Source organism: Cryptomeria japonica, chromosome 2, assembly GCF_030272615.1.
Source record: "Cryptomeria japonica chromosome 2, Sugi_1.0, whole genome shotgun sequence".
NCBI lineage: Eukaryota > Viridiplantae > Streptophyta > Pinopsida > Cupressales > Cupressaceae > Cryptomeria > Cryptomeria japonica.
In genome coordinates this window covers 143,164,040-143,191,986 of record NC_081406.1, presented here as the reverse complement: position 1 = coordinate 143,191,986, position 27,947 = coordinate 143,164,040, and the positions used below count along the sequence as shown (strand labels likewise).

The window sequence follows — 27,947 nt, the reverse complement described above, 5'->3', positions numbered from 1 at the left end:
GATTACATATAATAATCATCCACATAACTAGAATGCACAACACAAAAGGCCACATGTGAGCATGTCTAATGCTCGGTCAAAGATAACATGCATGACCAACATCTCTATGCCTGATCTCAGAATAATAATATGATCATAAATATCCAACATCTCACTCAAAGGCTTGATGGTGCTAGGACACACCATAGCGGTGCTACCTTCCATACAAGGCCTTCGTGAACATCCCTTGTTGAGTAAGGTGGTTAGCCTCCAAGAGATAGTCACCACTCATAGGTAGGTAGTGGATCTTAGCTGCATCATAGCCTCACATACCCCCATCCTCAAGGTTCCTTACGTCTACTTCCTTGTACACACTCAACCAAGACCATCTCATACATCCTTGGAGAGGAATTTCACATTTAAAAACAAGATCAGCATACAAAAACAATAAGGACAAATCAGTTTAGCCACCAAAGTACAGAAGAATAAAGATAATAAATCACCAATTCCAACAGTAAGGCAATAAAATAATCCAGAATTTGCAACACTAAATCAAGTATGTAAAAGATCACAAGATCGTGGCTAAACCTTCAAAGTCAAAATAAATAAAAAATTGCTAGCCCACAAAGAAATAAAATAAAAAAAATATCACAATTGCACATAACATCACTATGTCACTAGAATCTAGCCACCAATGAGGAAGGAAGGAACAATCGTCTAGCTAGCGCAGTAGCTCATCATGTGGTGCAACATAGTCACACTACCCACATGGCATGGCAGTGTGCACCTCGACATCACCCCGCATCACGTCATCACGTGGCATGGCTCTACCCTAAACCTGTTGGTAGGCTGCATGGCAATGTCTACTACATCCTGCATCATGCCTCAACATGGCATGGCAGTACTCCAAGTGGAAAAAGCACGCAATGGATGTATCCCGCATGGCAATGTCTACTACATCCAGCTTCGTGTCTCAGCATAGCATGGCAATACTCCAAAGTGGAAGGGCACACAATGGACGTATCCCACATGGCAATGTACCTCGCAGAAAAGGGCATGCACAGGTCACACCCCGCATAGAGATGTACCTCGCGGGATACTCATCGTAAGCCAGAGGTATACATGGCTAAGGTCCACCCACATGTTTACCAACGCTGGACAGTTGGCAACTCATGTGAAAAATAACATACCTTTCATGGAGACAAGGCAAAATAACATACCTTTCATGAAGACAAGACAAAATAACATACCTTTCATGAAGACAAGGCAAACTATCCTCCAATAAAACCATCATTTTGCTCAAGAACTGACACCAATATGCTCAAATATAAGGATAGGAATAGGCTGGCACACATGAACCTTATAAATCGGTTCATCACAAGGGAAAGTATTGAGTACACCTATAATACAGTTTCATTACAAAACTATATTTTTCCTCGAAATAGAGAAGCTAAAGTCGCTTTGCATCGATATTACTCGTACGTCTTTCCATACTATTCAAGGAATGGTGACTTCTAATACTACCCCTTCACATATTGAATTATCAACAACCCGTGGGTTGGCTTTCAATAAGGAAACAAATAAGAAACATCACATAAACAGTATGGTTTTACCATACTCATAAACAAACATATCTTCCATGGTTTATTACTTCACCATCCCATGGGCACACATAGCAAGCATGGGTTTCTTACAATACACAAGGAATAGCACCATTACTGGTTTAGTCACATTTACGAGGAGTACTTTTCGATATGCTATCATCTAGTCAAGAAATATTTTACCTATGCTTTCCACACAAATCACTGAATAAAGTTTACTCTAGATACCAGTACTGAAATTCTTAACAATTCACCATTACATAAGGAAATAACATCATTTTGATATCTTTTCTAAATCCATTAAGCATTCACAACCACATTACTAACTATGGAAATTTCGTTATGAAGCTCAAGACTTTCATCTTTCCATAAAAAGCCAAAAATGCAAAAAGTACAATTTCACATGTTCTATAAACACTCTATTTAAATCAATGCACTCTTTAGTAGCATTACATTAATACACTCTCGAAGCTACTATAACATGTTCCCTTTTGATACTTCTTTTACAACCAAAGTAGTTTCACAAAATCAACTATTCGCATATTAATGCACCTTAATTAAGATAGAATTTAATTATATTACTCCTACGAAACACATGGAGAATTCTTTAGTGTAAACATACAATTTTTTTTTCAATATCCAATATGCACTTTCAAACCAAAGCCCTTTTATAATCTAAAAAAAACATAAGTGTTATAAGGCTCACACAAGGGCTCGAGAAATTGGAACCTTTCTCTTGCAATAAGAAAACTCACATAAGAGATAAATACACATATAACAAAAACATTTAATTTATAGAGAGAGAAAGAGGAGGAAGGATGACAATAATTCATTTTACTACAAAATAAGCATTCAATATTTACCATACAAGTCCTTCAAGTGGACAACACTAAACTAGATCTTACTCTTAAACACGCACATTTCATACTTTAAGATTCAAGACAACACTAACCAACCCAAATGGATTAGTCAAAAGAGTACAACAATCAATAAGGAAGGTACATACGACTCTCCTTCAGAATAAGAGAAATTGTAAACCAAGACCTCAATAAGAAGACAAAGCACATACAATCACTCCAAAACACCCACATCAAGAAGGTGAAAACAAGGTGTGAACACACACATTACACAAAACTTAAAGTCTGCTCAATCACAAACATACAAAAAGGAGGACAAACATACACATAAGGTCAATACACCACACACCAACTAAGGGCACAAGCAAAACCAGAGATCCCAGTGTTTGCAACTTGGGCTCTGATACCAAATGTAGTGCCCCACTAGGAAACCCCGAAGGGATAAAGCTAAAACACATGAATAGAGTGCAATAATTTAAAAAAAAAATAAGACACAACATAAAGATACAATAAAATATCAAAGTACATATTACACAGCGGAAGACATCAACTAACACCTAAAGAGTTTCCCAACGCGATTATGTAATTCCACATTTAACTTAACTTACGCTAATCAATCCAATAAGCCGATTGTCTTAATAATGAGAAAATTCTTAAACAAGGACAATTTCTTTCAGCAAGACAAAATATAGATCACAAGATAAAGTTCATCCATTAAGGTTTATTCATACCCTTTGTCCATACTTTTCATTAAAATTTTAGTCATGCATCCAATTTAATAACACACTTGAATTTCATCATAAACTAACGAGATCTTTCCATGCATACTTAATTTCCTTAACAATTATAGAATTCATTCTGCAAATCAACTACACTCTTTCATGAACCACATTACTGCATTAAGAGACAACTGAAAACATGCATTTACAATTAATTTCATCTAATCCACTTACACATTTTATCAAAATGCCATCCATACATGCTAACACTAAAACATGAAACATAAGAACAAAAGTAACACATAATACCAAAATGATCTCGGAGTTCACCCCTAGAGGGCTACATCTCTGGGTCTGCTCAACTGCAAGACCCCTCTGATAATTAAATAAGTTAAAGGTACATAAGTTTCACATCATTTACATTCTTGCCATCAAGGCGAATCATACCAATAAACAACCAACCACATCGGTCAATACTTACATAAATGATCCCTACATAGAAACGGATCCAACTGAACATAACAAAACCTAATACAAGGTCCATTGCCCGACAGTACTCTAACTAGAGACCTGACCCGCTATGGCCAACCGCAAATCACCACTCGACACCCGCATAAAGGACAAGACCAGTTAAAACACCATCACAAGGCAACAACCAAACTAGAAACCGAAGACATAAACAAGTACCCAAATCATCCAAATGATAGGGTCCAAACAAAAATATCAACATAAGACACAATGACAACTCAACTAGAATTGCAATGAAATTAAGCTTGACTACAAACACCATTTACACAAGATCCTAATACAGGCATTATTTTCTTAAAACAACCAAAAGCATAAATAACTTGCAATCAAAGATTTTCCAGACAATAAGAAAGTACAACTATTTAATACAAAGAAATCAATTTGCCATTTGTTCAATAAGTTAAATAAGATCTCAAAGAAATAATTCTCCTAATGTATTTTAACACAATTATCAATTATAAAAATTATAAGCTTTTCTGAAACATTCAAACTATAAACTGATTTTATAACTATAATATAATTGTATGCATACCTATATATATACATCGTATATATATGATATACTCATAATTATATTACAACTATATATATCAACTCATAATCAGTATTTAAATAATAGTTAAAATAATAACCACCATAAAGAAAACACATCTAATATACATACATACATACATACATACATACATACATACATACATACATACATACATATATATCATATAAATTAACATAAATTATTCTGTTTACCAAACCCTTGGGCACGTAACTCGAAACAGTATGCCACAGTACGCATAGGGTTAAATAAATAATAATACAACAAAAAATGTTAACATGCTGGCCCAGGCACGGTAGCCCATGCTACCACACGGTAGCGGATGCTACTGTAGGTAGCCGCTACCATGGTTTTTATATATATATTTTTATTTTATTTTATATATATATATATATATATATATATATATATATATATATATATATATATATATATATATATATATATATATATATATATATATTGAATTAATGAAAATAATTTCCAAATCCATAAAAACCACTTAACAAAATTTACATAGAAATAAATTTTTCCTATTCAATAAAATTCATTCATAGAACTTTATTTCAATTACATTTTTTTTTTAAATTAGATAATCCAATAAATTTAATTCACAATTAAATTTATTTCTAAAGAAATCACAAATATTTATTTAAAGGACTATCAGAACAAATCAAACCAGAGAGAATAATCTTTCCATAATAATTTTCCCAATGTTCTCAAAATTAAATTACTCCCATACACTAGAAAATTAACATTGGGCAAAGATTTAAATTCAAAACCTGATTTAACCAAAAGAGGGTTTTGAAACTGACAAATAATTTACACACACATCATTCAGAGAAAAATAGAAATATTTTCTAAAAACCCACAATCAAAGAAGTCATCCAACCTGGTATAGCTTTCCTGGAAGAAATTTGTAGAAGAGCCCTAATCTTTTCAAGAAGCTTCCAATTAATTTCTTCACCTAAATTCTTGACATGTTTCCTGTGTATCTAAAATAAAGACCTATTCCCTATTTAAACTAAAATTCTAGGTTCAATAGCTTTTTCTCAAAAACCTAAATTTAGAATAAAAGTAATTTTATTTTATTTTCTAATTTTATAACAAAAGATAAGCTAAGATGCAATAATTAAATATCATTATTCTTTCTTTTCTTTTCTCATGCAAATTAATTAATTTTCTAAATAAAGAATTAAAACAATACTTTAATTCCAATTAATTCTTTTATTCATTTTTTTTATTATTATTTTTTTATTCTTTTATTTATTTATTTAAAATTCTAGGAACAATAAATATAATTAATCTAATTTATTTTTCCACTAAAATTTAAATAAAAATATATTTCTAATATCATGTAGCTTGCAACTTAATTTAATTAATTAATTAATGGAATTATCTCATAGTTGAATTGTTTATGCATTGAGATTATAAATTTAGTCAATTAAAAGAAATGATTTTCTCCCTCATTTAATTTTTAATTAACAAAGCTAATAGTTGCATTTCACAATATTAATGAGGGTAAAATATTTTTAATTAAATTAAATTCTCAAAATCAATCTTACACACTATATAAAATAAATATGAATAAAACTCACTTTTCTAATCAAAATTGATTTTCTTAAATAATTAAAATTAATTTTTCTATTCCAAAAAGCAAAAGAGATTAAATTATTTCTATTTCGAATAAATTTAAATCTTTCCTTTTTAAAAATGCATAAACTAAATAAATTCGTTATTTAAAATTAACCATTAAATTAAACTCACTACCAACATAAATAGAGCGATCTTTTTAATTAATGATTAATCACATAAAAGAAACCTATTTATTTTAATTCCTCAATTACTAATGCGTAAATGAACACATTAAATCAAAATAAATACTTAGGGTTAAATACTCCATTTACCACATGCCAAGCACGCAAACCAAGTAAGCCAACCAATTACCCGACCTGCAAACCCAAATAAAAAAGGGAAACTAACAGATCACAGACGATGCTTACTTGAGCATGACTAGGGTAAACTGGGGGTTTTCGACCATCTAACCCAAATTCTAAGGATGAAAGAGGTATACTCAACCCTATGAATCCAGGTGAAGACGAACCTCGCACCTAGGCGGTACTGTACCTACAATCTCCTGCAACCAAGAGTCACACAAGCATATATATATATATATAATGAAGATGTTAGCTAGAGATTAATAACAATAATTAGGAGGACAATTTAAACTTACATAAGAATCAATGCCAAAGAACATTAACAGATATGCACAATAATCATAATATCTGACTACAACATTACCTCATGTAATTCAACCATTCAAGATTACCACATAAAAAAATCTACCAAGGTCAAACCGGTTTTACAAAGCTGACTAGGGTAGGGGTACTACATTTCCTTAGAGACATCAAAGCCTGAGGAAAATACCAAGAAGGAGTGCCACTTTTTTGTGGAAAAATGGAACCAGAAGTAGTCATGGAATGGATTGAAGGATTGGAGAATCACTTTGAATGTGATGGGATTAGTGAGGCAGAAAAGGTGAAGGTAGCCAATTCTAGATTGAGAGGAGCAACCTTGACTTGGTGGAAGTTCATCCAAGAGGAGAGGAAAAAGGAGGGTAAGAACCCAATTGCCACTTGGAAATGAATTCTAGCCAAGGTGAAAGAAGCATATATCCCTAAAGACAATGAAATTCAATTGCACAAGAGGAGACAAAACTTGAGACAAAGAGAACTAGATGTGAGTAGCTACACTGAGGAATTTCAAAAGTTGTGTTTGAGATCCAAGGTGATGGAAGATGAAAGCATCAAGGTAGCCAGGTACTTGAATGGATTGAGATGGAATATACAAGAATATTTGAGTTTGTTATGTCCTAGTATTGTCCATAAGTTTTATCAATTGGCACTCAAGGTGGAAGAGAAGAGCAAAAAGAAATAAGAGCAAAGCAATAGAGGCAGAGGTAGGGGAAGAGATGGCAGAGGTCATAGAGGTAGCTATGGTGGAAGAAGTGTAGACCAAAGATCCCAAGGGGAATCCAAGTTGTTAGAGTAAAGGGGGGATTCCAATAGCAAGAGTAATTATAGAGGAAGGGGATCTAGCAACTCTAGTAGAGGAAGGTCTAGTGGATTAGGAAGAGGGTCCTATTTCACCACAATGAAGTGCTACAATTGCCATCAACTTGGATACCCAGCCTATAGATGTCCTGAGAAGTCTTCTTCATCCCAAGGAGGTGAGATGAGAGTAAATTATATTCAAGAATATGCAGCAAACATGAAGGCATCAGAAGTGAGTTTAGATTTAGAGGTTGGAGAAAATCTCATGATAAGAAGGGTCTTGATTAAGGAACTGGTTAAGGAGGAACCTAGACAAAGGAGATCCTTGTTTAGGATAAAATGCAAGATTATGGGAAAAGTATGTAGAGTGGTGGTGGATTCAGAGTCCACTAATAACATAGTATCAGAAGAAGCAGTGAGTAAGATCAGCCTACAAAGAATCCCACATAGTGATCCTTATAAGGTTACTTGACTCAACAAGGGGCAACATGTTCTTATGAATGAACAAACTTGGGTGGAGTTAAATATAGGAGGATACAAGGATAGAATCTTGTGTGACATCTTGCCAATGGATGCTTGCCACCTACTCCTAGGTAGGCCTTGGCAGTTTGGCAGAAAAGAAATACACCATGGGGAAAAGAATGCCTATACTTTTCAAATGGATGAAATCACCTATAAAATTCAGTCCATAGGAGACCAAGAAGAGGGAAGATCAAAGGGTCCTAATGTGCTCCTAGTTGGTGAGAAGGAGTTCATTAACACACTCAAAGAAGAAGTAGTGGGGTTCGTAATTGTAGTAAAACCAAAAGAAGAAAGCAAGGAGAAGAAAGTATGCATTCCCAATGAAGTACAACAGATTCTAAAACAATTCAAGGACATTATCAGTGATGGGCTCAATGTTCCATAACTCACCAAATTGACTTCATACCCGGAGCCTCATTGCCTAATAAGGCAGCCTATAAAATGACACTAGAGTAGAACAAGGAGGTAGCTAAGAAAATACAAGAACTCTTGGACAATGGTCTAATAAGGAAGAGCAGCAACCCATGTGTAGTACCCATCATTTTGGCCCCAAAGAAGGGAGGTACTTAGAGACTTTGCACTGATTCTAGAGCCATAAACTGGATCACAATCAGGTATAGATTTCCCATTTCGAGAAATGAAGATTTGATGGATTATTTAGGAGGTGTTGAATACTTCACCAAGATAGACCTCAAGAGTGGTTACCCCCAAATCAGAATCAAGGAGGGAGATGAATGGAATACAACATTCAAGACCACAGAAGGGCTTTATGAATGGCTTGTTATGCCATTTGGACTCGCAGATGCCCCTAGCACATTCATGAGACTCATGAATGAAGTACTCAAGGATTATATTGGTAAATTTGTTGTTGTTTATTTAGATGACATCTTGATTTTTAGAAAGTTTAAAGATGAACATCTTAAGAATATAGAAATTGTATTGAGGAAACTATGTGATGAGCAACTAACCATCAATTTGGAGAAATGTGAGTTCATGAAATAGGAGTTGATATACCTTGGGTTTGTAATATCAAGAGGTTATTTGAAGATGGATGCCTCTAAAGTGGGAGCCATAATCAGTTGGCCTACACCTAAGACAACAAGTGAAGTAAGGATTTTTCATGGCTTGGCACAATTCTATAGGAAGTTCATCAGAGGAATCAGTGAGATATGTGCACCCATGCTTGACACAATCAAAGGAGGTGTGAAGACTAAGTGCCAATGGACAAAATAAGCACAAAGAGGATTTGATCTCTTGAAGACAAAGGTGGCTACTCAACTGGTACTAGTTCTTCCAAGCTTTGACAAGCTCTTCACCATTGAATGTGATGCAAGCAATATAGCAGTTGGAGCAGTCTTAGCCAAGACAATAGACCAGTTTCATTTTTCAGTGAGAAGCTCAATGATGCAAAGAAAAGGTATTACTTTTATGATTTGGAGTTGTATGCACTTGTTCAATCTCTTAGGAAGTGGAGGCATTATTTGTTGCCTAAATAATTTGTCATTTATACTAATAATCAATCTCTTAGCTTTCTCAATTCACAAGAAAAGTTGAATCATAGGCATATTAAATGGGTAGAGTATTTGGAGTAACTTTACCTTAAAAACAAGAAGGGACAATGCAATAAAGTTGTTGATGCATTAAGTAGAAGGTTTCTAATAGTGCAAGAAGTGCAGCTCAAGATCATTGGACTGGATCGTTTCAAGGGGTTATATCAAGAGGATGGAGACTTTGTTGCTGCCTACAAGGTTTGTCAAGAGTTTAGAAATCATTTTCATAGTGAATAGGTAGATTTAACCTTACAAGATGGTCTTTTATTTAAAGGAGGACAACTTTGTGTACCTAAAGGGTCAATGAGAGAAAAATTGATGCAAGAGAATCATAATGGTTGCCTAAGTGGGCATTTTGGCTTGAACAAGACTTTGGAACTTGTCCAAAGATTCTACTATTGGCCTAAGATGCAAAGACATATAAGGAAATATGTGGAGAAATGCGTGGTTTTCCAAAGAGATAAGGGTACCTCTTCTAATGCTGGTCTTTATCAGCATTTACCTATCCCAAACTGGTCATGGGAGTGTATAAGTATGGATTTTGTTGTTGGTTTACCTAAGACCAAATTAGGTTTCGATAGGAGCTATGTTGTGGTTGATAGATTTAGAAAGATGGCCCATTTTATTCCATGTAAGGTGATTCATGATGCTAGTCATATTGCTCATTTGTTTTTCAAGGAAGTCATTAGGATTCATGGCTTAACTATCAACATAGTATCAGATGGAGATACAAAGTTTATTGGTCATTTTTGGAAGACTTTATGGGAGAGATTGGATACTACCTTGTCTTTCAGTTCAGCCTATCATCCCCAAACGAATGGAAAAATAGAGGTGCTCAATAGAACCCTTGGAAACCTTCTTAGGTGTTTGACAAAGGAGTATGGACAAGCTTGGGATTGGATCATCCATCAAGCTGAGTTTGCCTATAATGACAATGTGAATACATCAACCGGTAAGAACCCCTTTGAGATTGTGTATGGCCTTCATCCCAAAGAGTTTTTGGAGCTCAGAGATGTTGGAAATATGGGACAATAGATTTGACATGCTATGGACATGTCTTAATCCATGCAAGAGATTCATGAGCAGGTTAGGACAACCCTACTAGACACCTCTCAAAATATCAAAGAAAAAGTAGATGAGAAAAGAAAGGATATACAATTTGTTGTTAGGGACTTGGTCATGGTTCATTTGAACAAAGCAAGTCTTTAGAAAGGTGTCCCTAGTAAACTTCAGATGAGGATGATTAGACCTTGTAAGGTCTTGGCCAAGTATGGACACAATGCATACAAACTAGACCTACTCGATGATATGGCTTTATCTCTTATATTCAATGTTGTAGACTTGGTGCAGTATAAGGGCACACTTCCAGAGGAATGTAGAAGAGTCTTAGAGGTATCTCAAGCACTTTTAGACCTGCCCTTACCACCTGCAACCATGCCACAAGCCGAGAATGTGTTAGATTCTAGAGTTCTCAAGAAGGCAAGACACGCCGCCTATATGGAGCATTTGATCAAATGGTAGAACCTTCCAACATCTGAGGCTACTTGGGTACCTAAAACAAATTTTCTAAGCTTGTAATTCCCCTTTCTTTGTTACCTCAAGGAGTCACTTGACTTCTTTCTCATTGGGGGAGTATGGTGCAGGAGCACCTAGGTTTTAGTGCATTTTCTAGATTTTGGTGTGATAGTCCTTATTTTGGATTAGTATTATGAATAATGGACTACTCAGGGGTCAACATGTGTGTTGGATGTGCATTTGAAGGATGATTGTCAACTAGGTTATGTGTTTGCTCAAATTTGGCATATGAGCCCTTGTAAGCCTAAAATGGCATAAATTTTCATTTTGATGTAAAATGTCTTGTAAAGCCTCATTAGGAATTTAGGAATGTAATTTTAAGTTATTTAGTCATCCTAAGAGGTTTAGGATGAGTGAAAATGCATAAATTGTAAAAATTGCACATTTTAGCAAAAGTTGTCATTGTTGCTCGACAACATTTTGCAACTTTTGAGCATTTTTTGCATTTTTGAGCACATTGGTGGTTAGGAAACTGATGAAGATTTGGTTAGGATCCATATGGAATATAAAATGCTCTAATAATTATTGTAAAGGGGTTCGCAAAATCCTTGAGTAAGTTTGAATAGATTGTGAAGACATTTTCCAGATTTTACCTTGAATTTTCTCAAATTTTGAGCAGCAGTACATACATAATGGACTGATTCTACTACTGTTCTTACAAGATTTTTTAGTGTATGAAATTGTATCTCTCAGAAGGTGTTTGTACTATTTTTTAGTGCAGTGTGTTATTAAATTTGCATTGCTCTCGGCTTGAGCAAGGGTTTCAGAGCCCAGTTATGGTTCCAACTTGAAATACCTTGAGTTTTGCTCAATAACCCTTGGGACGCGAGATATGGAACCCTTTTACAGTGTAAATATAAATTATATTGGCCTAGAAGTTGTTGAGAAGAAACTTGCCATCATCTCCTAGGCGAGGTCAGTCATAGCCCGGTTAGGAAGATGATTGAATTGTTTCATATGCTTGTAGGGATGCCAAGTGTTTGGCTTGAGAAAGTAATGTGTGGCAGAGCTTATGTGAAAGGGTGGAGGTGTGATAGAGTGGAGAAGACAACAAACCCATTTGAGAAGACTGCTAAGTCCCAAAACCCTCTATAAATGACATTTTTTTGGGTTTCGTACTAGTACGAACATACCTGACTATCTCACCTAGTGGATTCAAAATTTCATCCAAAAGGGTACTTAGATCACCAAAGATGTTGGGAGGTCCTTTGAGTGAGTTTTGAATAACTGCCCAAAACTGGTGAGTTAGGGCTAATTGGGGCTCTAGGGCTACTAGGCCTAGAAAATAGGAGAACAAGGAAGCAATGAGGAAATGGTGGAAAACCAGTTGAAGAATCAATTGGCTGGAGTTGAAACACCTATAAATCACCCCTAAGACCTGTGCAAGTACATGTTGGAGAGTTGGATAGTATAATGGTTGGATTTACCATTATGAATCTCAATCAAGCTTGAAACAACTATTGGGCACAACTTGATAGGGAGCACTCCTAGAGATTTTGATCATTTTGGATTGTTACATGACAAAGTAAAGAGTGGAAGGAGACCATAAAAATATCACCCAACTACCTATTTAGCAAGGTGAAACTCTCTTTGAGAATGCCTCCCCATCAATCAAGGTCTCATTTCCTTAGAATAACCTATATAATAATGGTTTTCATGTTTAACATTCTTATTTGAATAAAGAAGGATTTCATTAGTGGATGAGTGGATCAATCAAAGGTTTTTACTATTTACAAGTGCCTAATTTTTTTTCATTGCAAGTAATTGCAACAATGGTTGAAGATGGCATCACGTAATACAATACCATTAGGGAAGCTGTCATTAACATGTCATCTCATAAAAGTGACCACTATGTATGAAAAATATAGAAGCATATATAAGGCATGCCAACTATTTGGAAAAAATTCCTCAAAAGACCATAGTTTTATAGTTTGTAATGATTATAGAACATGCAAAATGGGTATAAAAATTCCTTAATTTTTTTAAGCAAATACAACTAGACCTTGTGTAAAGCCAAATTCCATAACCTTTGCCAACATCCTTCCTACATGTGTTGAAAAGGATAATCAAAATGACATTTTGTCCCATTTTGTTGCAAGTTCCCTAGTAGACAAGTATGCAAAAAGTGTAGGGGTTCATAAGGCATGTGAACTATTTTGACAATTTTTTTGAAAGGGATTTGGTCATATATTGGAACAATTGTATGATATTGAAATAATTGTATGATATGTACCATTTTATCTTAACTAAGATAACTATGACAATGTGAACATATGTGTGTGTATACATGTGCCATCAATGACAACACATAAAGTCATCTACTGCAAAAATCATCATCAAGCCAACAATTTTCCCCTTTGGCATTGATGGCAACACTTAGAAATTTTTATAACTTTACAACTAAGTGTGCTTACAAAAATTGTACAAACATATTTCTACTCCCCCTTAACAATACATACAAAATTTTCACAACACATACATATTTCTACTCCCCCTTTGACAACAATGCCAAATTGAAAAGTAAAAATACATATATATTATATCAAAATTTGCATAAGAAAACTACATATATATAAATATAAGAGTTTTTCAAGGAGTGTTCACTGCAATTTTCAAGAATCTTGAAAATAATCTTCATCTGAGTAAAATCATAATCCCATGTTCCCAATAATGTTTCAGTGCTCTCAATAGTTGTCATAACTTGTGCCGTGAATTCTTCCATCGCATCCACTATGCTCATCTCTAGAGTTGCCAAAACCGCTTCTGCATGATCCTTGTATGCCCATTGTAAGATGTCCACTTTAGGTCTCAAATGGTTCTTTAGTTCTTTCAAGGATCCAAGTCTCTTAACCTATTCATAATCATAAACATCTAACCGATGTTGCAAATTATCAACTGATTTGCCAAAAATTAAGGCTAAATCCTATAAAGGTATGTAAGCAGTACATATCTTTTCCAGTTCATGTTTTTTCTCTTCTCGCCTCTTCTTCAAATCAGGATAGAAAAATAAAACATTAGATGTATAGGCTAGTATCCTTCCTCCAGTTTCAATAGCAGTTCTCAAAACATCTTTATTCAGAGATAAAGCAATCTTCCCTATATCAATATCTATCAATAATTGCTCTCCCCTCTTCTTTCTGTAATTATTCTCAGCTAAAGTCTGAGCAACTTCTTCAAGGGACTTCAGTTGGTCAGAGGCATCAGCAACCAATTGGCCAAGATTGCTGATAGGGGTAGTCAATTTGCCAATGTCAGTCTCTGGTAGGAGATGATAGAATATCAACAATATTTTGAATTGTTTCTACGTCTTTTCTCTATTCTTTTAGCCTTTTTTTTTAGCTCTAGATTGCATCACTGTAGAAATCTCCATAAGTTTAGATGTGCTCAATTTGTCGACATCAATTGGACCTTGTATACTGAGTGAGTCATCCTCATCATCAGGTTACTTCTTCTCCTTTGCTTTTTCCTTTTCATTTGTTTTCTCTGCTATCTTCTCCTTTGTTTTATCTTTCACTTCTTCCTTTTTCTGTTCAGTTTCCTTCACTTCAATATCTTTCTCCGGTTTCTCTTTCTCTGCCTCTATATGTTTCTCTTATGTATCGATAATAACCGGTGGCAGTTGATTTTCAACTTGGTGTTCTTTTTTTGGTGGCGGTTGAATAGCCACACTAGGTTCATTGACCAGTGCTTCGATTATTTCCTGTGTAATAGTAATATCTGGTTGTTGTACAAGTTCCTTAACTGGTTCAATGATATTACCAGTTGTATCAATAGTGTCCTGGATTTCTTCATTATCATCTACAAAGAAAATAACCAGTGGAGAAGTAGTGTCATCCTTATTCTTAATAAGATAGACAACATCCGATGTAATAACCTCTTCTTCATCTAGCTCTGGTTGAAATCCAATCTCTATTTGGTCATCTTAATAACACCTCATTTGCTCATGCATCCTTTGAATATTTTTAGCTATCTGGTGAGTATTAATTTCAATAGATTGAACCTTTCCAACCAATAACTTCATTCTTCTTGATTTGGAATGAAACTGTCCATTGAAATTATCAAGCAATTCTAATAATTCATCTCTAGGTAACTCAAGAAAATATTGAATGAAAATCTATCAAAAATTTCTTGATCTTATTCTAGAGCTATTTTCCATTTATTTGCAAGAATAAAATACAAAGAATCAGAAATATCCTTTTCAATATCTTAAGGCAACCGATTGTATTGACATAAGTTATTGATTACCTCTTGAACAATTTGTTGTTTCTGTTTATCATCAAATGAATCAAAACATTATTTCACATTATCAAACCGTTTCCTCCCTAATGTTTTTAATGTCCTCTCAAAATCAGTCATAGGCTTGTATGATGTAACATTAATAGGAGTACTTTACTTTGAAATGTCTCCTACTGGTTTGGATTTCTTACCAGTCAATTTCATCTTCTTGGGTTCCTCTTTAGTGTCAGTATCCTCAGATTTTACTTGAAGAATGAGTTGCGTACCTCTCTTCTTTGTTGCAGTCTGATTCTTAGCATATACTTTGGGTTTCGGTTCCTTTTTTACTTGAACACTTCTGGTCACCCTTGTTCTAGTGGACACAGGAGGTTCTTGCTCAACTTTCTTCTTCTTCTTCTCTTTGGCACTACTAGGTTGAGCAGGTGCATTCCTTTCCTGGTAAGTTCCCAGTCTTTTCTTCTTATTATCCTTGGGAGATGCCAAAAGGTTGTTGGCATTATTGATTAATGTTATAGTTGAATTCATAACTCATTTCTTCCATCTCATCTTCCTTGGGTTCAACGACCTCCATAAGGCAAAATTTTGTGGTAATTGTGAAACAAATGTCTTTTGCAAAGTGTTTCACGACATCTTCAGGTAGCCTTAACCTCATGCTCATCTTATTTTGAAATTCATTAAAATATTTGTTCATGGCCACATGAAATATGTTCTTTACAACCTTAATGTTGTTCTTGATTTGAGTTGTAACTGGTATGTCCTTCAACCATTGAATGTCACCGATTCCTGGTAGGAAATTCTGAAAATAGAAGAATAGACTAATCAACAATTGACCATACTTGAACTTTTGACTATTTTCCTTCTTGATTGATTTAAGGTTCAACATCAATTGGCTCCTTATTGCCTCACATAAATGGTAATCAACATTTTTTGCAATCATCCTGTAAGCTACATGCACAATGACAAATGGCACACTGTTCATCCTGCTTGAATGGAATATCCTATAACCAATGACAATAGTTGCAAATCTGTCTGCTTGATTTGTAATGTTGTTGACCAAAAATGCACGACTGTCAGTGGTTGTCTGAGTCAATGCAATCACAGTATCTTTTGAAATTGTCCTCAGCTTTGGAACTTCCTTGGTTTGCCAAAAACTAGTCACTACATGAATTGCTTCCTTTGTGATTGTGTGCAGCCTATCAAGATACATATTCTCTCCATGCACACGACTAATAATTATCCTAACATTCTCTTCTTCAAAATCTTCAAGAAAATATGTCACATTATGAAAACCTTTTTCATAAACCCTAATGAATTCAGTTTGGTTTTCCCTATTTTACCACACAACGATTTGAGTTGTGAATAGATTGATAGTGATCCCAAATCCTCAATTTTATAGTCAATATAACTGGATAAATCACCTTTGATCATAACACCATCAGGAACTTGAGACAATGCTTTATACGATACTATTTTGTCTGATTCCATAGACTCCATAGGTTCAATAGTAATCATAAGTCTCTCCGCTTTCTTAGACGACGATGCCATTTTGGATAAAATTGATTTGAGAGAGATTAACAAAAGAATACCTTATTCCCTTCACGTTGGCAAGGTTTCTGATTGATTTCTCAAATGCACACCCATTTCGCCTTCTCTAATCTTCGAATCCAATTCAACTTTCGATCCACAACACATCCATTCACAATCAGCTAGCAATTCTCTTTTTCTCTCTGCAGGTTCTCAAAAAATCTTCTTTGAATGTAATTAGGGTAAAAATAACTTAGTAAAACTCTCTTTTATAAACTTACCCACTACATTAATTTCTCAACCGATAGGTTAACAAACCCTAATATATCGCTTAAAAAAATTCACCTATTCCGACAGGTATATAACCAACTAATAATCCTTTAGAAAACTGATAGACAATGATATCAAGAATTCTCACTAAACAACTTTAAATGCAAAACTCTTTTACCATACACTCTTGAAGGGGTCTGGAAGTGGATTTATCGCTATGCTTCCCTTAGGCTTGTTGAAAATCTTAGTTCTTTGGTGCAGGATTCTCCACACTAGGTGAAGGGTTAGATTCTTCTATAGGCTTGTCCTCACTCTTCTTTTTCCAGATTCTATTCATCTCCACTTTGGTTTCCTCAACATCAATCTTCTGCTTACCTTTCTGATCTTCAGATTGATTAACCATTTTGTTCTTCCTAGTTCTATAGAACTTTGCCATGTGTCCCATTTTATGATAATGATAGCAAGCCATCCCAGATGAACTTCAAGGTTCTGCATTACCTCTTCCACTTATCCTTCTACAATTCATAGCCACATGTCCATAATTATTGCAAATAGTGCAAATCACATTTGTTACCTTTTCTATTTCATATGGACTGAACTGATTGACATAGAGTTTCTGGCAGTTCATGTTTCCCCGGTTGTCATAGGTCCTTCTCTAGTCACCATTAGGTCTTGGATTCATGTGAGGTGCCAAATTGTTTTCTCCATATTTTCATTCAGCTGATATATGTCTGTACATGTTGCATGTGAAACAATGACCTTCAAATCTTCTAGACATATACCTAGCATTTGCATTATATCTTGTGTTCTCATTAGGTTTTCTTCTACACACATTAGTAGTATGTCCAGGTTTGTGATAGATAAAGCAAATAGGTTTGAAATATTTCTTACCGGTAGGCTTGTTAGCCTTAGGATCAGTTTTACCTTTGTGCATGTTGCTCTTAGTACCAGAAGATTCTCCTTTCTTAGATGTATTGAAACCAAGTTCAGATGTTTCACCTTTCATCCTCTGAGATTGGATCCGCTCATCCAACATAGAATAAATCTTATTGAACTTTCTAAGCTTCCCATTAGCCTCCGTAAGCTCTTTGGTAAGATCTTTATTGTTCTTTGTCAGAGTCTCTCTTAGAGACATTGCCATTTCAAGATCTAGCTGCAAAGATTCCTTCTCTTCCTTTTCCTCATACCAATGTTCATGCAAAGTTGCATTCTCCTACTTAATCTTGGCAATCTCATGATCTCTCTCTTTGATTAGGTCTTCAGCTACCCTCTTTTCTTCAAGATCTTGACTCATATGGATTGTTAGGGCTTCAAGTTCTATCCTCAGATTTATCTTTTCACCATTCACTTTTTCCAATTCTTCAGCCAATGCATTAATGTTGGCCTCATATGAAGAACTATTGTTAGATATCTCCAATAGTTTCTCAGTCAACTCTCTGCTTTTAACTTGTGAAGCTTTAAATCTGACCCTAAGGGTTTCAAGCTCTTCCTTGGTGGCATAAAGTACTCTATCCATCTCTAAATAACTCATATCCCCCATGGTGGCTTTAGGGTTTCTTTCCAAGTGATTAAGAATTTAGGAAGTTAGGCTCTGATACCAATTGATAGACTTATAAAGCACTGAGAGAGGGGGGGGGGGGGTGAATCAGTGACAACAAAAACAATACCACTTTAAACATAGACCAGTAAAGATAATTAACCATATTACTTAAAACTATGCATACAATCCAAAATGATATTAAAGAATCCACAAGTAAAAAATCCACCACAACACAAATGTTTATATGTGGAAAACCCAACTGGGAAAAACCATGGTGAGGTGGGACTCACAAGTTAACTATCTACAGAAATAGGTAACTGACTGGTTAAGGTCTACAAAGTGCTCTGCTAGGAGTGAATCCTGTTAAAGATCCCAAAAGCTTTGTTAGGAGCTATACCCTGTTAAAGGTAGTACCCTGTTGGGAGTCATCTCTGTAAAGGATTTCAAACCCAAACTAATGGATCACCTTGTTAGAGGATTTGTACAATAAAGCTTGTTAGAGATTACTTGGTTAGGGGATTTAACTGTTGTAGTGATTAGAAAACAATAGGTGGTGTTATCTAAAAATAGCACATCTTGCTTGTATAGATCCTCTTCAGCTTGCTCAAAACTGCATCACCGACATACTCTGCAACTCCTTCAGTAAATCACAATAACTTATCACTTGTATCTCACATCATAAAAAAAGTTCATCACAATGTCATTATATAGACATTAGATTTCATGTCAGCTTAGGAACCTCATCACAATTTTCTAGGTGCAGTGTATCTGGACAATCTAACATAACACATCACAGATTGTCATCAAAACTGTTGGTTAGGGATAACTCATCATGATCGGTGATAACTCATCACACAATCAGCGAAACCGATTGGAACACTGATACCGGTTAAGAGTTAACCTCTTCCAACTCATAGACTGATTGTCCTCCATTCGCTTCCTTGTTGATCTCCATAGTATCTCCAAACTGGTGTCATGTCATTCCTACATATATCGATTGTCTACATATACTGGTTAGACACCTTCAAAACTAAATGGACTTCTCTATACATATAATACTGATTTGCATTATAAAGACTTAGGAGTAGTACCTATTTGTCCTAACTAAGATGACTATGACAATGTGAACATATGTGTGTGTATACATGTGCCATCAATGACAACACATAAAGTCATCTATGACAAAAATCATCATCAATCCAACACTTCCTACATGTGTTGAAAAGGATAATCAAAATGATATTTTTGTCCCATTTTGTTGCAAGTGCCCTAGTAGAGAAATATGCAAAAAATGTGAGGATTCATAAGGCATGTGAACTATTTTGACAATTTTTTTGAAAGGTATTTGGTCATATATATTGGAATAATTGTATGATATGTACAAAATGGATTTAACTAACAAGCGTTGTAAACTTTTAACAAAATGCAACTAGAATGTGTAAGGTGTAACTCCATAACCTTTGCTAGCATCATCCTATCTTATGCCAAAATTGGATCTTTAGAACAAGGTATCCATCAAATACTTGAAAAAAGTGTATTAATTCGGTATATTAAGCATTATTTATTATAACCATAAGTATAGCATTATATTACACTGATTTTATCTTTCTTTGTTTATAATATGATTTCTCTTCAATTTTATATGATTTTTCTCTAGTGTATTTGAACTACATTATTCTTTTGAGATTATCTGGATTATTTAATTAGGTTCTAATTTTTTTCAATTTCTCTATTGCATTTGTTTGAATCCCTTCATTGATTGTGAAGTTGATATGAAAACTTTGCAATATATATATATATATATATATATTGTAGATATTTATTCAAAATGTCAAGGAAGACACTCTAGGCAATTTAATATTTTTGGTACTATGTCTCAAATAGGTATGTATAAAATAAGTTTGTTTAAAAGGCATTGGAATCTTTTGAGCAAATACAAAGGGTATTTTTAAAGCCAAATTCTACAAGCTTCGTTAATATCCTAATAACTTGTGCCAAAATGGAGCTTTAGAACAAGGTACATCCAAGAAAACATAGTTGAAATTAAAATTTTGTCTAATGTTGTAGTTGTAAATGCCCTAGTATATATGTATTTGAAGTGTTGAAGAGCACAAAAGGCATATGAACTGCTTGATAAATGCTTTAGAAAGTGTAGCGTCATGGAAATCCATGATTATGAGAGGTGTATGAAATGGTGTTCTTAATGAGGCTTTAAGGATTTTTGGCCCAAAGAAATGTAATCTCATGAAATGTGATAATTGTTGTCTATGTGAACAAAATGATTTAGTTCAAAAGGCCTTGGAAACCTTTAATAAAATGCAACAAGAAGGTATAAATCTAGTTTTCATAATATTTTCTAACCTGCTACAAGCTTACACAAAATTGACCATTCATAATATGGTGTGGACATCCAACAAATCATTTAATGAAAAAGGTTTTTATTTGACACAATGGTTACAAATTCTTTGATACATATGTATCCAAACAAAAGTATGGATGATCTCCTATAACTTCAATAAGATATTGAACTTATTGATGATGCTCAACTCCAAGAATGAAAAAAAAATAAAAAAACTATTCAATTTTAAAAGATAATAATAAATTTATTTAAGTTCTTATGGTTTGTATTTTTTTTAACTCTTATACATCTTCAAAAATAATAATCAATATTAACAAGTAACAAGACATTCTATATTAGTAACAACAAGATAAAGAGTGTCATGTGATAACCAAATAGAAACTTCATATATCAAATTTAACAACTATCTATGTGTCAAATGATTACTTTTAATAATAAATTAAAAATATTATATTAATAAAACAATCTTAAATATATCTATCTAAAAAATGTCATGAACATTAAGTATGCATAAAATCTATATCATATGTTTTACTTCTACTGATCTTGTAATTGCCTAATGTAGTGACGTTTAAAATGCAGTTATTGATGAAATGTGAAAATATGACAAGATGGAGAAGGCTTTGGATTGTTTTCACAAAATATTCAGAAAGGGTTTACAACCAAATGTAAATTTCAATCTTAAATATATCTATCTAAAAAATGTCATGAACATTAAGTATGCATAAAATCTATATCATATGTTTTACTTCTACTGATCTTGTAATTGCCTAATGTAGTGACGTTTAAAATGCAGTTATTGATGAAATGTGAAAATATGACAAGATGGAGAAGGCTTTGGATTGTTTTCACAAAATATTCAGAAAGGGTTTACAACCAAATGTAAATTTCATGAGGTGAAAAAGGCTCAAAAGTTGTTTAAAACTATGCTAAGAAAAGATTGCTCCTCAAATGTATTTACCTACAACATTCTAATTGGTGGTCTATGTCGAAGTAATAGGGAAAATGAGGCATTAGTACTTATGAGATGGAAAGTAGTGGACATCTTCCCAACGTAATTACATATACTACTACATTCTATAATTTTTATAATAAGTAGAAAAATGAAAGCCCATTTATCATATATCTATAGTCAAGTGAAAGCCCATTTATCTGTGTTTGTTGCCCAACTAATTAGAGCTTGTAGTAGGTTGATAAACCATGGGTTGTCTTAGTATGGTGAAAGATCACTAGCATGCAATTGTTGGCCAATGAATTAGATATTGTAGTAGGTTAATTACTAAATCATATGCTGAAGATATGTTCTTGCTTATATTAAAGAACAAGAGGCACTAGACAATGCAACCAAGAAACTAAGATCAAAGTCTCATCTTTTGACCAATAAAAGATCTTGCAAGTCACTTATAAGAGAGATCAAATATTGTGGTAGACTAATAAAGAACGAGTTGCTAAAGAGACATTCTTGCTTATATCAAAAACCAAGAGGAAATGGACAATAAAATCAATAAATCTAGATCAAAATCTCATATTTTAGCAAAGAAAGGCTCTTGTAGGTCACTTATAGCAACATCATCAAGTACTCTAGTAGTTTTTACCACTAATATTTAGTGGCATTGTCTTTAGAATAAAATAAGATCCATTTCTCTTACAAAAGGGCCAAGTATTAGGGGTTGTCTATCCTTAAAGTTTACACTTATGGGAAACAACCTTATGGGAAGTTTAGTGAATGGGCGACTAAATGTATTTCACTAAACGAGCTCTAGGATTTTAGAAGCCAACTCTTCAAACATTTTGGAGGGAAAAGGGATAAAAATAAATAGGAAACTGGAAACTATATCTAAATTGATACACCAAAAATTTTGCAATATTTTCAATAAGATAAGAAATATGAAATATCTGACATATAAGCACAAAATACCACTATCTCTTCATTGTTAGAAAGAGAACAAAGTGTATAAGGTTTTAAAACACATAACAAAATATCTAGATCTCTTTGTGAGAAGCACTTGTTAGGGTCAGCCAAGATTCAAATCTATCCTATTAAGGTTGGCTAGGACTCAAATTTTTTAGTAACATAATGATTTTCATCCCTCTTAATTGACATGATACAATTTCTAATCACAAATACTATAGACCATCGGAAGAGTGTAACAACACATGATTCAATTGCACATATATTAGAATCAAAATTGTAAGTCAGTAATCACCATTCACCAAAATGAATCTTTTTTGTAATTAGACATCCCTAATTTTGTATTTAGACAACCGATGTAATTAGTCAGACATATATTTTGTGTAGAGAACTTGATAAACATAGCATGTACAAGAAGATCCTATTTTGCACAGTTATGACTTACTGATAAATCAGTTACTCCCAATTTGTACCCCAATTTATTCGCTATTTTCAATACAAAAAAGAAAATATTTAAAATTTAAATTTAAAATTTAAATTAAAATAAATTAAATTAAATACAAAATTAAAATATTGAAAAATAATAATAATTATAAATAATAAATTGATAAATAATTAAATTAATTGTAAAACTACTTTTTAAAATTATGCAAAATGTTTTTGTTATTTGAAATGTTTTTACAACACATGTTTACAATAAATACAAGAGAGATATTACATCAAATGCATTTGTTGCTATTTGGTGTGTTGTTTTGTATACAATTTTCACCATGCATTTGTACTTACTAGTCTAGCCATTCTTTGAGAGCTTGAATAGTCCTGAAAAACTATATTGGATGTAAGATGCCTAGCAATTTTAGGTAAAGGAATAATTTTTTAAAATATTAAAATGATTTATAATTAGATCCATACAATCAATGTTACAAATATGCATAAAAGATGTTTTAAAATATCATTAGCTATTGTTTGTGACTTGTAATGGGGACCAAAGGTACTTGTATAAATTTTGAAGAGTTTCATAAAAATGATGTTTTTCTAAAAAAAAAAAAAAACTCAATCATGAGCTAATCTTTAGTATTTTGTTTTGCTAAGACCTCTACTCTCCTTATGTTTTACAATAAAAAATTATTTTATTATTATTTTTTATATTAATTTTGTTATCAAGTAAATTTTCAATATGAATTTTTTATTTAATATTATAAATATATGATAAATTATATATATTTAAAAAAAAAAAATCCTAATAGATCGTAGTTCAAGTTTAATTGTCATGACTTTTTAGTTTTTTATGTATATTAATTAAATAAAATAAATTTTATATGATAATATTTTTTTATAAAAACATCAATAAAACTAATTAATCTAAATATTTAACACCAAACTACTGATATGCTTGGGTATTGAGCTACCAGAAAAAAATGAATGATTAATCTAGTTGCCCTCATTGAGTATCCGTGGACAGGCAATTGTGATATATTTTAATTGACAAATTTTTATATTATTCATTATGTGAATTGGGTATGTCAGACAATATGGAGAATGAAAAATCCAGTCTGGTTCTAGACTAAATCTTTCTACATCACTTCACAATCGTAAGATGCAAACAAGTAGTCATGTAATTAGACCATGTTCTTTCTACATTTCTCTATTTTTATAGAACTCTTCTAAGATTCAATCAGTTTGGAACTGGACTTGTTTTAAAAAGCTAAAACATTGTTAAGAGCCTAAAAGACAAAAACTTGAAACAATCATCTTCAATTTCAGTATTCATTTGTTTAACAATAGTTTCTTTAAAACCCCAGCAATTTGTTTAATATATCAACAAGACACTAACGTCAAGTAAAATTCATAAAATCATGACCAAATTTCTCTAATTGGGTATCTTGGCTAGGTGTAACGGAGCAACTAGTCCATTGAAATTATAAAGTTTGTAGCTTGTTTCAAAATTCCATGATGATTTGCAGTTCTGATTTGTATGTTATTGGTATTATTCTCAATTGCAACTCATAAAACTCCTATTTATTATGAAATACAGTTTTCTGATTTGTTAAGTTCAAATCAGAAATGGTTTTGGAAAGTGTTGTCCTAAAATCATCCTAAAAAGAATTCAATACATATAACTTCTAATTAATAATGTTTTCTCACGTCCTCTAATTGCAGATAAACTTCACTCTAAATATAAGAAGCTATTTTTCTGATTTACTGATTTTCATGTGGAAATGCGAGGCAACGATTTTTATTCCACTTTGCCATTTTTCAGAAGCAAAACTGCAGTAGAACACAAATAAAAATCGTGCTATGAAGCATATATTTCCAAGTTGAGTCCAAAAGGAAGAATTTACAGTCAAATATACGCAAATATTAATTGACCATTAGGTTTCAGCGCAAGAAAAATACCGGTGTTGACAAGATGCAAATTGTTCTAGAGAGGATTTGCTCTCCTGAATCTTGTGCTTTCCATTTAAAGATTCGTTGTTAATGACTTTCAATTTCTCTTGCATCATACTGGAGGCAACTTCGAATTCAAGAGCGAAATTTTTGTTTTATGGAGAATCTTTTGGAAGCAGCTTCAATTGATGGACTACTGGAATATAAAAAATTACAGGATTCAAACAGATTTGCACTGCTTGGTAGAGGGGACGAAAGTAGTTTCAGAGTAGCCATAAAAAATAATCGCAGAAGAAAACTAGCGTGCTTGGGATGGGGGCAACTACAAAACTTCTTTATCGGCACACGAATCGGGCCTATTGGCTAAGTACCTATATTCCCGCCTAAATGGTTTTCACGAACATTATTTGTTTTAGATTTCCGAAAAATCCGCTTATAACAACAAAAGTTGTATTGGCCAATCAGGACACAAAAAAATAATTTTTATAATATGTAAACTTAAAAATTGGACAAGTAACTTTAGAAAATAATAATATTTTTAAAAACAAAAATAAAACCTTATTTGTAATTGGTTCAAATTAAATTTTTTAATAACTAGTTAACTTTAAAAAAGAAAAATTCATTACAATGGTATTTTGCCTAACGTCAAATACTAATAAGAAGAAAACAAAAGTATTTTTACAATTATTTAAATAAAAATTAAATACAAATTATAGAAATCTTAATAAAAAATTTTAATTTTTATAATGATTGATTTAATTAATTGAAAAATAAAATTGAATGAATTTAATAATTCTATTTAACAAAAACTAATAAATAAACATTTTACATATAACTTAAAAAAAATATGATGAAAAAAAATACATTTATTTAAAAAAAAAAGCTATATCATATGTTTTACTTCTGTCCATCTTTTTAAGGACTATCCTAACCAGAAAGCTATAGGTAAATAAATGTTGGGTTAGATTTATTTCCTTTTTAATAATAGTTATCTTTGTTTTATGTTTATTTGTTGACTGAAGGAAGGTCAGAGAAGATGCGCGAGGGTTTTGTCCTGTTCTGCACTGCTCTGTTACGCGGTAGAAGATGGAGATGATGATGCACAGCTACTTCAAATGGATATGATGCCCCCTCTTTAAACAGGTACCTTCTCCTCATCCTCATCCTCCTCATTCTTCCAAACAATACTCCAAAACCTCCTCATCTCAACATCAACACACACAGAAACAGGACATGATTACAGCCGAACGTGATTACTTATAGTTCTTTGATACGTAGCCTATGTGAATTTCATGAGATGGAAAAGGCTCAAAAGTTGTTTAAAAATATGCTAAGCAAAGGCTGCTCCCCAGATGTTGTTACCTACAACACTCTGATTGATGGTTTATGTCACAGTGACAGGGAAATAGAAGCATTTACACTTATTTCTGAGATGGAAAATAGGGGACATCTTCCTGATGTAATTACATATAATACGCTAATTTCTGCATTCTGTAGAACGGGAGAAATGAACATGGTAGGAAAGATTTTAGAGGAGATGGCGACGAGGGATTTGAAACTTGATGAAGTGACATACACCAAAGTCATTGATGGCCTGTGCAAGGCAGGAGATTTTTCTAGAGCACTTTCGTTCTTTAATAAGATGCTAGATGAAGGCTCGACTCCTAATGTAGTCACTTATAGCTGTCTGATTGATGCCCATTGCTAAAAAAGGTGAATTGGATAAGGCCTTGAAGTATTTTTTAAACGTGAAAGTGGTTGGTATTACCCCAGATGTTGTAACCTATAATAGATTGATTGCTTCTTTTTGCAAGGAAAACAAACTTGACATGGCTCTCTCGATGCTGAATGAGATGAGAACAAAAGATTTAGTTCCAAATGTTGTAACATACAATAAATTATTACGCACCTTCCGTGAAAGACATGACCTTGAAAAAACGTTTTGGGTGATGGATCAAATGAAGAAAGAAGGTTGTGCTCCAAGTGATGCAACTGTCCGGATACTTGACTGGCTGGTTAAAGTTGGTCAAAAGCAAAAATTAAGGTACTTTTTTTAAATGATGATTCTTTTATTATTTCTAGGGCAGAATAGTTCTCATGTCTTGGTGAGTGCCAACCATTCAAAATCACTTTTGGATATATATTTTCCCAGCTCTAGAAATTGATATTTATGCATTTATGTATAGAAAAATTCTCTTGTACAAGGATGGGAAAGTCATTTTGATAATGTTGATCATAATTCTAGTTATGATAGTTTGGATTGAAGCATAACCAAATGGTTCTTTCTGATTATTTTAAAACAATTTTATAATTTTATAGATACAATAAAATAGGTTTGCATAATAAATGTAAACCTATAAAGATAGTTGTAAGGCTGTTTGTCGCATACAAATCATTATTTTCCTGATATCTCAAAATGAGTTATGACAATCCACAACTTTCAGTTATCTATTAAACTTGTCTATCAAGATTTCTTCTGTTTATGGTACTCTATGCTGACTTCATAATCACTTGTCTCTCAGTAGTGAACTAATGTAATATTTTCAGCTAACTAATATAATCATGACAGTCAAAATTTTATATTTCCTGCTAGGGCTGGATTGTCTTCGGCTCTTATTATTCCTCTAAACTGTGATTGACAAATATAGTTGATTTTGGTAAATTTTATCTGTCTTTTAAAGCAGTTTGAGTGAGTCCTTTCATATTACATGCTATCCTCTTCCTCTTCCTTTGAGATGTGAACTTTCTGAATATGGCCGCTTTCTGAATGAGGATGTTTAA

General features: G+C 33.2%; 1 protein-coding gene across 1 annotated transcript; it reads left to right on the top strand.

The window, feature by feature from the left end:
- The first annotated feature begins 869 nt into the window (after positions 1-869).
- On the top strand, positions 870-27,947 carry LOC131071382 (pentatricopeptide repeat-containing protein At5g64320, mitochondrial-like). Its single transcript, XM_059213336.1, has 5 exons — positions 870-1,084; positions 26,189-26,245; positions 26,445-26,835; positions 26,981-27,210; positions 27,851-27,947. The coding sequence occupies exons 1-5, from the start codon at positions 870-872 to the stop codon at positions 27,945-27,947; spliced, it is 990 nt and encodes a 329-aa protein (XP_059069319.1).